At 35.5% G+C, this 15,452-nt stretch overlaps 2 protein-coding genes across 2 annotated transcripts in view; one reads left to right on the top strand and one right to left on the bottom strand.

Annotated features, from left to right (window-relative positions):
- The window catches only part of LOC113229874 (28S ribosomal protein S31, mitochondrial), a 7,038-nt gene extending 5,384 nt beyond the window's left edge, over nt 1-1,654 (top strand). Inside the window, exons 6-7 of the mRNA XM_026463552.1 lie at nt 740-960; nt 1,383-1,654. Coding sequence (XP_026319337.1) covers nt 740-960; nt 1,383-1,651 — 490 coding nt within the window. The 3' untranslated portion in view covers nt 1,652-1,654. The remainder of the gene's footprint in view (nt 1-739; nt 961-1,382) is intronic.
- A 1,758-nt stretch (nt 1,655-3,412) lies between these two features.
- Nucleotides 3,413-15,452, bottom strand: part of LOC113229875 (glucose-6-phosphate 1-epimerase) — a 36,948-nt gene continuing 24,908 nt past the window's right edge. The window contains exons 3-7 of the mRNA XM_026463553.1: nt 13,762-13,918; nt 12,416-12,596; nt 11,468-11,624; nt 10,074-10,225; nt 3,413-8,991 (exon numbers count right to left, since the gene is read on the bottom strand). Of these exons, the coding sequence (XP_026319338.1) occupies nt 8,983-8,991; nt 10,074-10,225; nt 11,468-11,624; nt 12,416-12,596; nt 13,762-13,918 (656 nt within the window). The 3' untranslated portion in view covers nt 3,413-8,982. The remainder of the gene's footprint in view (nt 8,992-10,073; nt 10,226-11,467; nt 11,625-12,415; nt 12,597-13,761; nt 13,919-15,452) is intronic.

Below are 15,452 nucleotides of genomic sequence, written 5' to 3'. Positions count from 1 at the left end.
TCAGGGGGCATAATATTAGCAAAGAAATAGGCTGTTTACATTAAAAACAGAAAATTACCAAAAATTAAGTTGTTCTTTCTTTCTGATACAATTTTCCAGGTCTAAATAAGAGTTTTAAAATGTAAAAATATGTCAGCGTATACACGAAGCTTTATGACAAACTTTACAAGCATTGGAAGTGGTATATGGAAAAAGAATCTGCGACGTAGCTGGTTATCAGCATACAGCGAAATTATAACCAGCCTCGCTTAGCGGGGTTAAGAAACTAAACATATCCAAATGAATAAGACATTATTATTATTATATTATTCTTTCGAAGATTGGTATAGGCAGAATATATTTACGTAAATTTCAAGTAATACACATATACTATCTTAATAATGAATAAATTTGACAATACCTCCTTTCGACATCCTGGGATAGTTAAAAATAAAAGGCAAAAAACGAAGTAAGAGTAGTTCAATTATTATTCACAATTACAAAACATTTATTCTAAATTTATTATTTATTTTATGTTATTGTATGTTTATTATATAACTATATATATAATATAACTATTCCGATTTCTGCTTATTATGCTTTACTGTCTCTAGTCTTGTCTGAAAATCATGTAGTACTCTAGTGTATTTAGAAACGACGAAAATTAAATATAGGTCTTCTATATCCTTCAAAATTCCTTCTTTAGGACATACTTTGAAAATTTCAAATTTAACATAGAAAACATTATTCACGTTGACAGTTTTCAAACACCAAAATCGATAGACATAAACAGCGGCACACCTCTCGGCATATTTAAGGGTGGAGAACCCAAATACGGCACCAAGTTGGATATGTGGGAGGGCTTGAAACAGCGCGAGCTCTCGCTGGCCACCGCCCAACCTCCGACCAACTATTTCCAGAAGATGGTTCTTTGGACAGAACAGGGAAAAGTTTGGAAGTTTCCTATTGATAATGAACAAGGTGAGTACCTTAAATTGACAACATTAAACTCAAAGAGAATGTAATCACTACGTTATAATTAAACTGTGTATTACACAATTCACACGGCTGTCTTGTACAGTGAATATAGAACCCCATTTGGAAGTATAAAATTGTTTGAAAACAAACTATCAAAAAAAATTTCAGAATTTTCGTGGGTGTCTTTTATTTTTTGCTTCAAGTTTACGACCATAGACTCGTAACCTAAAAATGCTAAAATGACCCTTTAACTCTACGTTCGTAGGTTTTCGCGAGTGTTACACAAATAGGAAATTAAAATATTTTTTCGGATGTAGGAAAATCGCGTGTATTTGTATATGGATTTGTTTGAAAAAAAAAAATTGTTTAATTTCCTAAGACCCTTTAAGATTTCAACTTGTGATCATAAATACTGTTTTTCGCAGGTATGGAAGAAGAAAACAACATCCACTTCTCTGAACACATATTTCTTGACTCTCATCTTGAAAGCTGGTGCCCCAAGAAGGGTCCTATCCGACATTTCATGGAGTTGGTCTGCGTAGGGCTTTCCAAGAATCCGTTTTATACAGTAAAGGAAAAAAAGGACCACATTATGTGGTATAAAGAATACTTTGAAGCTAAGAAAGACATCCTTGTGGAAGTAGGAGCCTGGGATCCAAAACTCACTAGTGCGAGTAGTGATGCTTCTACATAGGTATATTAGTTTTTAATTCAAAGTAAAATTAGTTATTATATGTTATTACTGGCTGTTTTATTTACAAAAACAAACGCAATTAGGCTCAATTTATATTGCGGCGGAGAACGGGGTGGAAGCGAATTTTTGTAACATAACATAATAAACATTATAATTAATTGTGTAACATACAAACTAGAAACGAGCCAAAATCTTCCGCGGAATGCGCGTGCACATAATTGAAGTAAAAGTAGTATAAATACTACTTAGGCACTTTCTAGACCTGTATTTGGTAGTAAATTCAAACGTGCAAGCGTCCTTTGCGCCTGCTCCCACCCCCGTGCAGCAAAGGGTTGTTACTGTTTAGAGCGATCTATTTAAATAAATAGATAAATCTAAACGATGTTATTATTTTCATATTTACATCTCTATACTCATTAGTATACCGAAAACGAAATAAAAACATACTGTTTATATCGTTCTCGTACTCGTGGAGTAATGGAAATAAGTCCGTTCACACACAGGGTATTTAAACAATTACGTTCATCGGGTGACTCAACTACTACATATTGTTCGATCAACCGATTGCGTTCGTAAATAATGTTGAGGACCAATACACTTATTTACAAGGAATCGCATTAAACCGATCAGAAAATAGGTTTTGCGTCTGCGAATCTGCTTCAATCTCATTTCCAATCGCGTTCATATATCTTTCTAATAATTTCTGAACGCGTTTGTACGCAGCCGACGATGGCTGAGGTTAGAAGGCCATATTTGAAGAATGAACAGCGCAGACGATGACGCCCGAACGGCTGCGTCTACGGCTTAGGGCGCGCTCCATTGACTTACAATAAAAGTCAATGGCGCGCTCCCACTATGTCGTGACGACAGATTGTCGTGCAGTTTACAGTGTCGTGGCTTGTATATTTAAATGAAGTTGTTTACATATAGCACGACACGATTAACTGTCGTTCACGATTTTTTATCGTTACAACGACAAACTGTCGTAGCCAGAGATGGGCAAGGAGGCTGTCATGAAACGATAAATTGTCGTCACGATCTAGTGGGAACAGCGAGTCACGGCAGTCGTTCTACGATAAAAAATCGTCCACGACAGATAGTCGTGATATGGGAACAGGCTAGACACGACAGTCGTCCAACGATAATAAAACGTGAGGACATAGTGGGAAGGCGCCCGTAGAGGATGGAAGTCTACGGTGAATCGACTCAATGCAACGACAAGTGTGTGTAAGAAGTCGATTTCGCGTCGAGACGTGATGAGACTCATTATTTACATAAATTTTAATAAAATAGCGAAAAAGTTGGAGGAAAATTGGAATATTTAATTATTTTTTTTTTTCAAAAATATTTTTTCAAAATAGATACTTTTTAATGACCCAACACTTCTCACGAGAAGCTCATACTTCATTATGCTAATTGAATTTCACGAAAGTTGTTTAGTATCATGGGTAGATTCCACGAAGTTATAAATATAACAAACTTATGAACAAGAAAATAAAACCCTTCATTAGATTCCTTATTACTTTATTGCACCTATGGAAGTACACTTCGTTGCTAAAGTTCGATGTATCGCGACTCGATAATTATTAACATTAACAATTCATGTTCACGTTAGCTCATTACTTATTATGCGTATTTATTACAACTCAAGCCCAACTTTACATCTTTATTTTACTATTACAATACAGGGTAAATTGCAACCAAGGGTAATTGAAAGATCCCGATTTATACGCTTCTTAAATCGAGATTTTTATAAGGTGCGGAAATCGGAATTTAAAAGGTGCGGACTTCGGGTATTTATAAGGTGTGGAAATCGGGACTTATAAGGCGAGTAAATAAGGTTTTATAAGACGCGTTAATTGGGACTTCTAAGGCGCATTTTCAATTACCCTTGCTTATTATTATCCTGCGTGACCATACTGGTTTATTACATACCACTGATTAATAAGAGTTTAGGGAACAATACAGGCTTATTAATAAGTATTAGAAGATTGGCCAGTTAACAAGAGCCCTTCCCATAATGGCGCTAGTAACAAATTTTAACATCAATGTTCGTGTAAAGTAGTAAAAAGAAATACATTCGAGCGATATAAGCTCTTAAGATGATTCCGCAAAACGGTCCATATTTAACTTGTAACCTGTTCTTATAAAATCACAATTTTTGAATATTACAGTTGGCTTGAATCGTGCTGAATTCATATACACGGAAATCTTCTACGCTGCCCCTTCCTACTTAATTATAAAAGTGCATGAAATCTCTTGAGGTTATTGCGGTATGTTCGTAACCAAATGATAACAAAATGTTTAAATGAAAATATGTAATTTACTGTATTACACAACTTGTTTACGTTTTAACTCGTTTTCCAGTTATCCCAAATTATTAGTATTAAAAGCGAAAGTACGTCAGAAACGTAATAAGCGGAGGTCTGCTGTCTGTCTACCCCAGAGGGATGGGGTAGACAGACAGTGTTAGGCGTGGTAATGTTTGTTAAGTTACAATCTACACAATTGTGATGACTTACTAAAAAATAGCAACTACTACAAGATGTTTTTATTCTTGTTTCTTAACTTTTTTTATTACATCAACAGCGTTAGAATTGGATCGAAACAAATTTGATGTTACTTTTTTTTATGAAATTAAGCAAGCATTAACTTCATGTTAAGGACGCTTAGGTCGAGTGTACAGAATGCTTGCCCCAAGTGCCTATTCACTCTCACCTGAAAAAACTGGTTATGTCTAGAACGGACCTAAGTTACAATTTTGATGAGAAACAGTTAATTTAAAAAAGAAAATATTTAATATTCCTCAAATGTTTAAGTTATGAAAGAGCCGAATAAGACTTCGAAAACTCAATTTCAAACCGATTCTTTCACAAACTGTTGGACATTAATAACAATAACCATTCATACAGCAATAATCTCGAGCGAGATCAGCCTTACGTGTACAGAGAGCATCTACCGAATGTACATTAGATAAAATATAACATTAACACATCTTTGATGCCGATATACGATGCCTGACCGCTCGTATCGTTTAAAACAAAGGAACTCATTACATCTAAGCTGCTGTCATTGTAACATGACCTCTGACAGACCCACTATGGTCTAAAAAAGTACGGATGCTATATAAAGCGTCAGGTTGGCTAGCAGTGGTGAAGGATCCATATAACATGATTTCTTGCAACATTTGCTGCGTAATGCTAGTTTTCTAGATTGTCAAAGTCAACATCCATACTTCGACAATGCAATAAATGACAATGCTAGCTGTAATAAAGATTACGGGTTGGGTCTTCCCTATTTAAATATCGAGAATTGGTTCTTTTTTTTAGTTTAAGATATTTTTAAATACACGCTTGTCCACAATTCGCCTCTTGGACCACTTCATATTAGAAGTCGTTGGGTTTTTGAAACCGGCTTAATTGAGTTACTTGCCTCAAAACTCGCACTGGTTCTTTCTTTCACTTCTGTCAGAGATACTCTTACAATGACCGCAGTATAAGTACTCATACATTACTTACATTAAATTCTCGTATACTTTGAAAAGCCTCCAAAAAGTTCCAAGTAAAAAAAAGTAATACAAAATAAAATGTACTTAAAAAAATCACATCAATTTGTACAATATTGTGCTTGAGTACTTATGTACATATTTCGAGATTAAAACCCTAATTCACGTGTTAGTTTTGGGAATGTATTTAAGAAATGCAAATTGTACATCGAGATTCATAAAGACGGTTGAAAATTAAAAAGGGGCTAAGTGACACATATGCCCAAAATCTGCTTTATACATATTCCGTATAAGCGCATCTTACTGTTTCTTTATTATTGAGAGGTGAAAACAAAAGTGAGTATAACAGTATTTCAACCGAAGATGACTAAAGTTTGTATTACTTATTTCTAAATTGTAGATTCAAATTCGGTTAAACGAGCTATTATTAATGGTTTTATTTTTGAATATCGATGAATCTCCAAAATGTCGCTTAACCCGTTATTTTTCAACCGTCGATGTTAGATAGTAAAAGACTGTATAGTTTTAAAATACCTAAATCAGGACCACCTGGACCTGTTAAGTATTCAACATGTTACCAAAGAAAACAAGTATTATAATTTAATTGCATTTTAAGAATACCGATGTTAACTGTTTACTTGATGAATAACATAAAAACAGTATTTGAGTATTGAGCTTTGAGTTAACATGGTACAAATAGCATAAAAGACATAACAAAGATTTTTTTAACCCGTTACGTCATTTCCCACGTTTCACGTAAACGGACGTGGATTATTATCATTCTAGCACTTCTTAGTTGAAGTTTATTTATAAGTAACAGGGCAATCTTTACTTTTACAAAACGAAGTTTGGTGGTAAAACAAATTAAGTGCAATTCTTTAGTGAAGGGTTAAATATATATAGACTAAGTTTTTCTTTCTATTGTATAATCAATTATTAACAATAATAGTTACAACTCAGTTCTGTCGTTTAGTTTTTGCCAACTACTGTTAAATTTATACACATTTTCTGTAAATTACGAATTGTTGTCGCCGTTACTACCAAACCTTTAAATTCATTGGTTAGACTCTGTGAAAGAATATAGTTTTGCATACGTGTTCAATAGAAAATTACATACTGGACAAAGTCCCATCATTGCAGCTGCATCATTCCAGTCCCACCGTTACCCTGGTCATATAGTCAGCGTCAAAATGATCTTAACAGACAAAATAAGCAATAAATATGGCCACCTTTAAAATTAATATTTGACAAAAATCAAACTTATAACAATAAGTTCAAGGCGCACTTTCCAAATGCTTTCAATCTGGTGAAATTACAGGCACTTGTCGACTGAGTAACGGGCGCGGTAACAGTGCCCCTCAGGTCTTTGCGTTTTAATGCTCTTGAGTGGCATTGCAACTGCTATGGACAGGCGTGTCGCTTACCACAAGGCGCAGTTCGTCTCTTCACTTGGTAACATACAAAAGGTCTGCATGCTGATGTAGACATTAAAATTAATTGCATAAGATTGATTTTTGTCAAATGAGCAAATATTTTGAGAATTCTGAACTTAATAGCACATAATATACACTACTTGATGTGTACATATTTTTGGTTATTTTGACCATTTAAATCAAGACATTGATTGTATAGTAGGGATTTTAGTGGTCCATGTGAAAACAGCCTTAATGCATCCGGTTGCTGACACAGTATTAAAAATTAATTACCCGTTACACCGGTGCCATTACCGGCCAATGTAAAAATGCTCAACATAGGAAGACAGAAATGGAAGTATATAGAAATAGAAAAGACGTAGAATACATTACAAAATCGGCGTCAACTTGGCGACGACGCCAATGAACACACGCTAGACTGTACTCAATTTGTGGCAAGAAAACAAGTATCTACAAATTAGTTATAGTCTGTTCCAATCCATTATACCAGAAAAGCAAACAAGCAGATCATTGGCCAGACCATAGACAGTTTAGTGATGGCCAACTGTACTACCAACTACAAATCGATTAATTAATCGAATGAATCGATTTGTTTAATTGAATCAGTTGAAATAACTGGGTTTTATATAATAAAACGGAGTTTGCAATTTCGCTACAGATATTTCATACATGAGACTAATCTTGTTTTTCTTACATAATCTATAAAAGCAACTTTAAATATTCCGAAATCTAATTTTAAATCCTCCTTCAAATCCTTACACTTAGATATTCGTTCAATTGTGATTAATTTTCGAATCATTGTCATCACTTATTGATTACAAAAACTTTAATTGTATTCACCGAATGAGTTATTTCCGCACAGCCCTATGCAACCATAGACTATTCACAAATCTATATTTGAAATATTATTTATTTATTTTAACCAAACCGGTTTGTTTACTATTTTGGTATAATGGATTGGAATAGAGTTTTCGTCGTATGATTATGACGTTAAATTCGGAGCCAAGCAATAGTATCCCCTATTACTTAAAAGGGAATTAGTTACTAAATTGTGACGTCTCACTTCGTTAAATTAAGCAATTACTTACACGTTAAAGTAGTAAATAATTATAATACAAACGGAATGATAACACATTGGGGGCTGATGAGTCGGGTACATAATATTAAAAACTATAAACTCATGGGCATTAACATCGGGCTGTTACCAATTTTGAAAACTTTCATTTCTGCGCAAAAGTAAATTTATTTAAAAATTGATTAATTCTTTATAACATAAATTTGAATCCTATTAATCCGACCCTTCAATCCTCGATTACAAATCAACCAATCGTAGAGACTGTGAATCACAACTCAGTGGACTCTGTGATCTACAAACTCTGAAGACTATGTGATCCGTAACGCTCTGTACTCTGTGATTCGCAAGTCTGTGGACTCTGTGATCCATTACTCTGTAGAATCTGTGACCCACAGCTCTGTCGACTCTGAGATCTACAACACTGTGGACTCTGTGATCCATATTATCCCGTAACATTGTATTTTAAATTGTAATATTGTGACATTGATAATTTTAAACGATTTTATTCTATTCATACAATTGGTTGATTTATGGTCGCCGATTGATGGTAATTAATAAGACATCTTAAATTTATTTCAAGATTCTAACTGCATCATTAATAAAGTTATTATCAAACTTTACTTTCCATCCATGTTCTGATATCTGTCCAAATTTAATCTCATGAGCTCATGCTTGCACTTGGCGACATTGTGTGAAATATAAAGACCTTTTCAAACTGAAGCGAATATCGGTCTAATGACAATTCATCCCTACATTTGGCACAAATTATTTATTAATACGTCAAACGTTTTACAGAATAACTTCAGCAAATACGTATACATTTTAGAGACGAAGATAGCTATAGTTAAAGGGCATCAATTGGAGTGGAGAATCGAATTATTTCGCATACAACCCTTATTTAACAAAACCAAAGCAAAAAGTAGTTAAATTGACACACTGTTAGTGCAGACTTTCTATGTTTGGGACATATGTAGTGAAAATTACGCCGGGAATTGCACGCGCAGTTATACAATCAAAGTAACAAAGTGTATAAGAAAAAGCAAATAGGGGCGATAGAATTTAGATGTATTTCAATAAGTTACAATGACTGTCGTACATGTGTAATAATTTTCACTACATTCCTTCCGAGCCCTATCGGCTGTTGTGTAGGTTTCTTAACAATTTAACTACTTGAAAAAGGGGAGGTTTTAAGATCGATATTTGTATTATTTAAGATTACCTAGTGGCTGAAGCCCCCAACTGTATATTGTCTCGAAATTGTAAAGTTCCTAGAAAATTGACGCTTCGTTGGACGGGTTTGGACGAATCGTTGCGTCGTTTACATCACCTGCAATCAAAGAGTATTTTATTCGAATATATATGTAATAGAGATCAAGGTGTTATATTTCATTTTAATATTTTCGAAAATCTTTAATCACAATAATCTTATTTTTTGATAGTGATTGTTGTTGCCTTTCGATAGCTTGTACAGATTGCCTTGCAGATTGTCGTGCAGATTGCCTCCAAAAGTATTGCTCAAATTTGTTTCAGTGCCACGCGGTTAGGTTCTAGTCAGACGAAGAACAAGCCAAAGTAGGCCAAGAGACTGCCCAAAGTAGAGTGAAAGACAGCCCGAAGTAGGTTGAAGGACAGCCCGAAGTAGGTTGAAGGACAGCCCGAAGCAGTGTGAAAGACGGTCCGAAATAGGGTGAAATACGGCCCGAAGGAGTGAAATACGGCCCGAAGTAGAGTGAAAGACGGCCCGAAATAGGGTGAAAGACAGCCCAAATTAGGACGAAAGACAGTCCGAAGTTTGGCGAAAAACAGCAGCATTATTGTTGACTATCGAGTTGAGTATTGCTATTTAAATCACCATTTCACCTAACGATGAAATGTTTTCAATTTACAGAGGAAAACTAAACAAAATTGCGGGTTGAATTGAGGAACTGTATGAGCCTCGTATTTAAGATACATATACATATATTAACTTTTTTTGTCGTAAACTTAATTCAATAATACAAAAATAAGTCCTTATGTGTAAACTTTCTGTACTGATAACCACGACACAGGCCTAGCCTAGTGGTTATCTATGTATCACAATAAAGTTTTTGTTTTGGATAGTCAAACAAATGGTTTTTTTTGTACTTTGGCTTTGACGTCTTGATTGTAGGTAGTTAAGTTAGTTGTAGTTTGTAGTTAGTTAAGTTATAGAGTTGACGTACAATCGTAAAGTTTATTTTTGTTTAAATACAAGTTATTATATGGATGCTTATGTGACCGATTGCGACAGAGTTATTAAATCAACTAAATTATAATAAAAAGTGAATCAGTCGATTCACGTAAAGTAGGGCAAACTCAGCGTCTAAATCTTGTACGTGATCCGTACATGTATATTTCATATCTTAGCGACAAACAAGGAATGTAACCCACCTGCAGGATCTGGCTGGCCTCGAAGGCGGTGCCGGGCAGCAGCACGATGGGTGCGGCGACGCGGCCCGCCTCCACGCATACCATATTGGGGAATTCGTCGTCGCCGAAGTCGGGGATCTCCTTCGCGTACTCCGCCCAAGGGTTCCAAATCACTGTAATGAACCCACCACGTATTTACTTCATTTATACTAACAAAAGAAAATATTCAGGTGTATTAAATGATTCTATATAAAGATCAGATTTTAGTGGAAATTGTACTTCAACGGCCTTTAATAGTGTTTAGAAAAAAGTTGCTTTGTATGATTTTATATAATATTCTCCTACTTGTATTCCCAAAGTAGCCTTTTCGACCCCGACGGGTTCACTCCAACCGATAAGGTGTCCATATCACCGAAAAGAAAATAGGATTCCCACGAGATTTAGACAAGTCGTGATGAAAATTTCGACTTTTCATAAATGGAATAATCCACAATACATAGATTAGTACCAATGTAAATACACAATAGGTACTTTCTTATAATAGACATAATTACCTATGAATTACTTAATTTCACAACAACAAACAAGATATTCGGGTTAGATAAATGTATAAAACTTACTTGTTTTTACGTTTATTGGACGTCACGATTTTTGACCACCATGATATACAATTATTATTTGAGAAATTACTCGACTAGTTTATTGTAATTGTTGATGCTTATCCGTAGGCAGCCAGACAGGTTTTCCTTTCTTTGGGTATTATAGTGGAATCTTCAATGAATTATTTTGATTATTTTTAACCGAGATGTATTTATTTAAAAAATTATAAAAAGAAAATGACCATGCGTATTGTAGCAAGATATGTTGCCGAATGAACCCTTGATTTCCCCTCGCGCCACTCGCCTCATCCCGCCGTGGTCGGAGTTTGATCGCGCTGCCGCTTGATGGCGTTACGCGTTAACATAATTATTAATACAAAGATTAGAAAAAAATACTTCGATCCTGCTGGATTCGAACCAACGTCTTCCAGTAAACCGTTCCAGATGCTATGTTTTATCTTTGTTTTTTGTTTTGACGACTTTCAACTTGTTGTTTTTTATAAAGTTGTTCATCAGCACTGTGTCAGCTTTCAAACACACATTTGAAGTTGAAAAATTCTACACAAAACAGAAAACATTGGCTCGTTCCACCACAAAAGTTAGGGAACCTTTGTTATATAGTGTTCAAAAGTTTGTTTTTTTTAATTAAATATAAGTGCGCATTTGACCTCCATCTCACCTGATAGAAAGTGACAATGAGGTCGACGATGAGCATGCACACCTAAATAATGCCTATTCACTCTCGCCTTGAAAACACCCAAGTTATTACGTTCAGGGAACAAGTGTGCATTGAGTTTGTATCTTGTGTTTACATACCAGTATCAGGGAAATTGTACTTCTGTATCCGCATCTTGCGCCCGCTGACGACGTTGGTGATGATGTGCTCCTGCATGGTATTTTGGTAGATGCGGTCCGTCCACTCGTTGACCGTTACCACCTCGCGCGTCTCCTGGTACACCGCGCCTTCCCGCGTCTGTAAATATCATCATCATGATTTCATCTTATGAACTCACGATACAAATTCATCAGTATATCGTCTATTTCACATTTATTAATTTAATAATTAATAAATTGTCTAATGACAACATCACATTTATTTTACTCACATTTATTGTATTTGTGTTATGAAAATCGGAGTCAGCGCCGGTACCACAAACACCCCAACACGAAACAATATAAAAAAGTTAGTTTCTGCATTGACCCGGCCGGGGATCGAACCCGGGACCTCAGAGATGCCGACACCATGAAAACCGCTGTGCATAGACCACGGAGGTTGTCAATTAAGTTAAGCAAAGTACAATTGAAATCGTCGAACGATTCATCACTACACAGTACTGCCTACTACTACAACTGCCTCTGTGGCGGAACGGTTACCATGTCAGCCTGCCACGCAGAGGTCCCGGGAGAAATATTTGTATGGCCTACATTTATTTCTCTCGTAAGTTTGGGTGTAATTTGTGATTGTCTATGTGTGTGTCATGGCGCCCGCGACTCAGGGTATCCCTATTGTGGGGGTCATGGCTATGTTGAGTGTGTACATTATAATTAAAAAAACAAAATTCATTCATAACGCAGATTTCCATGTAAATATTGTTAATAATAAATGTGTAAAAGTTGCTAAATGTTTAATATAAGTATTCGAATCCCGAATATGTAATATAACTAAATTTAGATTAAAATGATAGTTGTGAATTATTTCGTTCCGAGGGCAGAACACATGTTAATGTTTGCGTGTGTTGGGTGTATCTATACACGTCAGCCCACCTTGTCGATGAACATGCATCCGTGCATGCCGGTGATCTGGCAGCGGCGCACATCAGGCACTTTGAAGTAGGTGTGCAGTAGCATTTGGCAGCTGAACGTGAGCTCTTTGCTCGGATTGTACACGCCGATGTTGAAATGCAACTCCTTCTCTCGCAGGATCAGCCTATATGTCAGTCTGAATCTGGAGATAGAGAAGTTTGAGATTATGAAACATGCGCCCGGTGCAGTGCCGGGCTATCTATGGTGCAGGGTGTGGTGCGCACATATGTGCAGGGTATTAGGGCAGGGCTCCGTCTCTCGCTTAAGGTTACGCGATAAGTGCCTCATACATGTCGTTCATTTATGAGTATTCGGCTCCGCACGACTGCTCACGGCGGGCAACGTTGTTTTAATCTCTTTGAGCGCGTGTTTAGCTTCCCTTTTCTTCGTAGTGAGTGCCTGGTGTCATTAGTCAGATTTAGTAGACTATTATAGCGTAGGTATTTTCGATTTTGTATGAGAGTGTATGTATCTGTTACGTAGTAACTATTAAGTACTCTGTGATTAGGAGGCGCCGATCGTCACTCGCGACTAAAGAGCCTGCGTACCTCGCGACGCGAGCGAAATAAACGTGCTACAGCTTCCCAACGTCATTTATAATTGCACCCAAATTTCCGGTCACTTGGAAAAATATAACTGTAAGTATTCAATTTTGGACGCGTATCTACTAGAGAGCGCCAGGGTTTTGGTTATATCCGGGTGCGATACGGACCGTCCTACGAGGGCACGACTGCCCAACTAAACAGTTTTGGCACTGCCGGACGCTGGTTGTCAATAGGATCATGATTTTCAAAGGAACAGTAACATTTTATCCAAATAACACGATGAACAATGTACAAACACTTTATTTTCCAACATTTCCAAAAGTGCCTTTATAAATTCATTATCATTATAAATCTGCAAGCCCAAGTATGTCCAACTATTTATTTTTTAAATTCAGCAGCTCGTTCGGAAATGAACTCTAGTAAAATCGATTCTATTAGGTCAATACAAAAATATTAGTACCGATTCAATTATTCATTACATTATTGAATTATCGTGACGACGACCACGAACAGTGCCTATTAGGAAGTTGGATATTCGGCTATCGACCGAATTTTTAAACTAGTAAATTTGACTAGGCCCCGTTGGTAGCCAATTCAGGCATCAATCTCTGGTTTATGTTCAGTTAGATCGAAGGAATTTTAACTAGTGAAGTATTTTCACAAAAAGTAGATGAATATCATGGTAGGAAAAACAACATGATTTTTAATAAAAGCAAAATATAGTGTATTTGTTTAAAACGAGCGATTGCCATAATAACTCACTGGAAATGCCACATGGAGCGCGTGAAGTCGTCGTCCATGAGGCTGAAAACGGCCTCCACGTCTCCGCTCGGCAACCGCTCCGGCATTTTCTCCACGTGCCAGCGCGCTATCCGCGCGAACCCGTGCTGAGGTCCGAATGCCCATTGTCCAAATTGAGCTGAAAATGTGAGAATCATTCTAGAGCACAATCGCCTGCAATATACATGTATAGTGAAATAGAATATGATATTAATGTCCACTTGCACGAAACTTAAGTACGTCTTAAACCAATGCTTGCAATGAAAAACCCACCCTTTATTTATAATTAAAGCATTGCTCAATGACGTACATAAGTTTAGTGCAAGTGGTGATATTTTTTTTTTATCAATAATGGAAGGTTCCATCTTAACACAAATGTGCCATTACAGAATAAAAGAATTTTTAAATGATAAAGAAATATGACCTCCCTAAATTAGTTCCTACATTAGTATTTTTTTTTTACTTTTTTTAACACTAATTTATTTGATTAACATTTTAATTTTATTTTTTTTAATTTAAATCCGTAAAAATAACAAGTTCTTAGGTTTTCAAACAAACCGACGTTTCGGGCCCTTTAAAACAGGTCCCAAAACGTCGGCTTGTTTGAAAAAACAAATATATATACGAGATTTAAATCCAGAAAAATTTCCTATGTGTAACAATCGCAAAAAAAAACCTAAGAACTCGTTAACATTTTAATTATTTAAAAGAACTATATAATTTAGTTGTATTATTTTTTTAAGTGTTTAGTATGAATAATTGTGTAATTAATTCATTAAATTCTTTAAACTAATTTATTTTATTAACATTTTTATATATTTAATAATTTTGTTTTCAATGTGTGTACCTATTTATTTTTGTTTATTACGTTGCTTGTTTCCCATTTTTAAGTCTTTAGTACTCCCTTAACAGGGTATATGTATAGAAAATTGTATTCTGTACTGTAAATGTGTGGTAATAAATAATATTTTATTTTAGCAAATATTTATTAGGTAAAATATTACGACGATTTTAACATACTGTTACGGTGATAACCTATTGTAATTTCACCAAATATCCTACTTAATTATCTAACAAAAAGTTTGTATAATTGCAGTTTTGGTAAAACTCACGAGTAGAAAGAAATACGCGACAGTTTTTTCGGTCCCTACTTCAAATCAGGATTAATAATTCAGGGTGCTGAAATATTCTCACTTGATTTCCGTCTCTTTTTTTTAATTTTCTAGTTCATTTCGAGCATGGAATATTCACACTCGCTTTTCTTTTCTTTTTTAATTCCTCGTTCTTTCTGTTTTATTTCAAATTCAATCCGTCATTTGTTTTATTGCAAAGTAAAACTTAACAATACTTAGGGCAGTTTGTATCGCAAGCTGCATAGAGTTGATTTTAAATCATAAGTGTCAACCATGACGTGCACTTGACCCTGTCATCAACATTGTATTATAATAATACCTACTCCTATATTGTATTGTAGAGTATAATATTGTATTAGAATATAATATACGGCTTTCATTACAACAATACAAGCCGTGGTAGGTAGAATGGTTTGATCTACCGCCTCTCACGCAGAGGTCGTGAACCTCAATTTTTTGTAATTTATGTGTAAAATTCAACTCGAAATTTACTATGAGCTTTTCGGTTGAAACATTGCGAAAAAACCTGCACACATCTAC

The sequence above is a fragment of the Hyposmocoma kahamanoa genome, unplaced genomic scaffold (genome assembly GCF_003589595.1).
Source record: "Hyposmocoma kahamanoa isolate Upper Pololo Valley unplaced genomic scaffold, ASM358959v1 63, whole genome shotgun sequence".
Taxonomy (NCBI): Eukaryota; Metazoa; Arthropoda; class Insecta; order Lepidoptera; family Cosmopterigidae; genus Hyposmocoma; species Hyposmocoma kahamanoa.
Note: the sequence above shows the minus strand (reverse complement) of the source record. Positions and strands in the feature narration are given on the sequence as shown.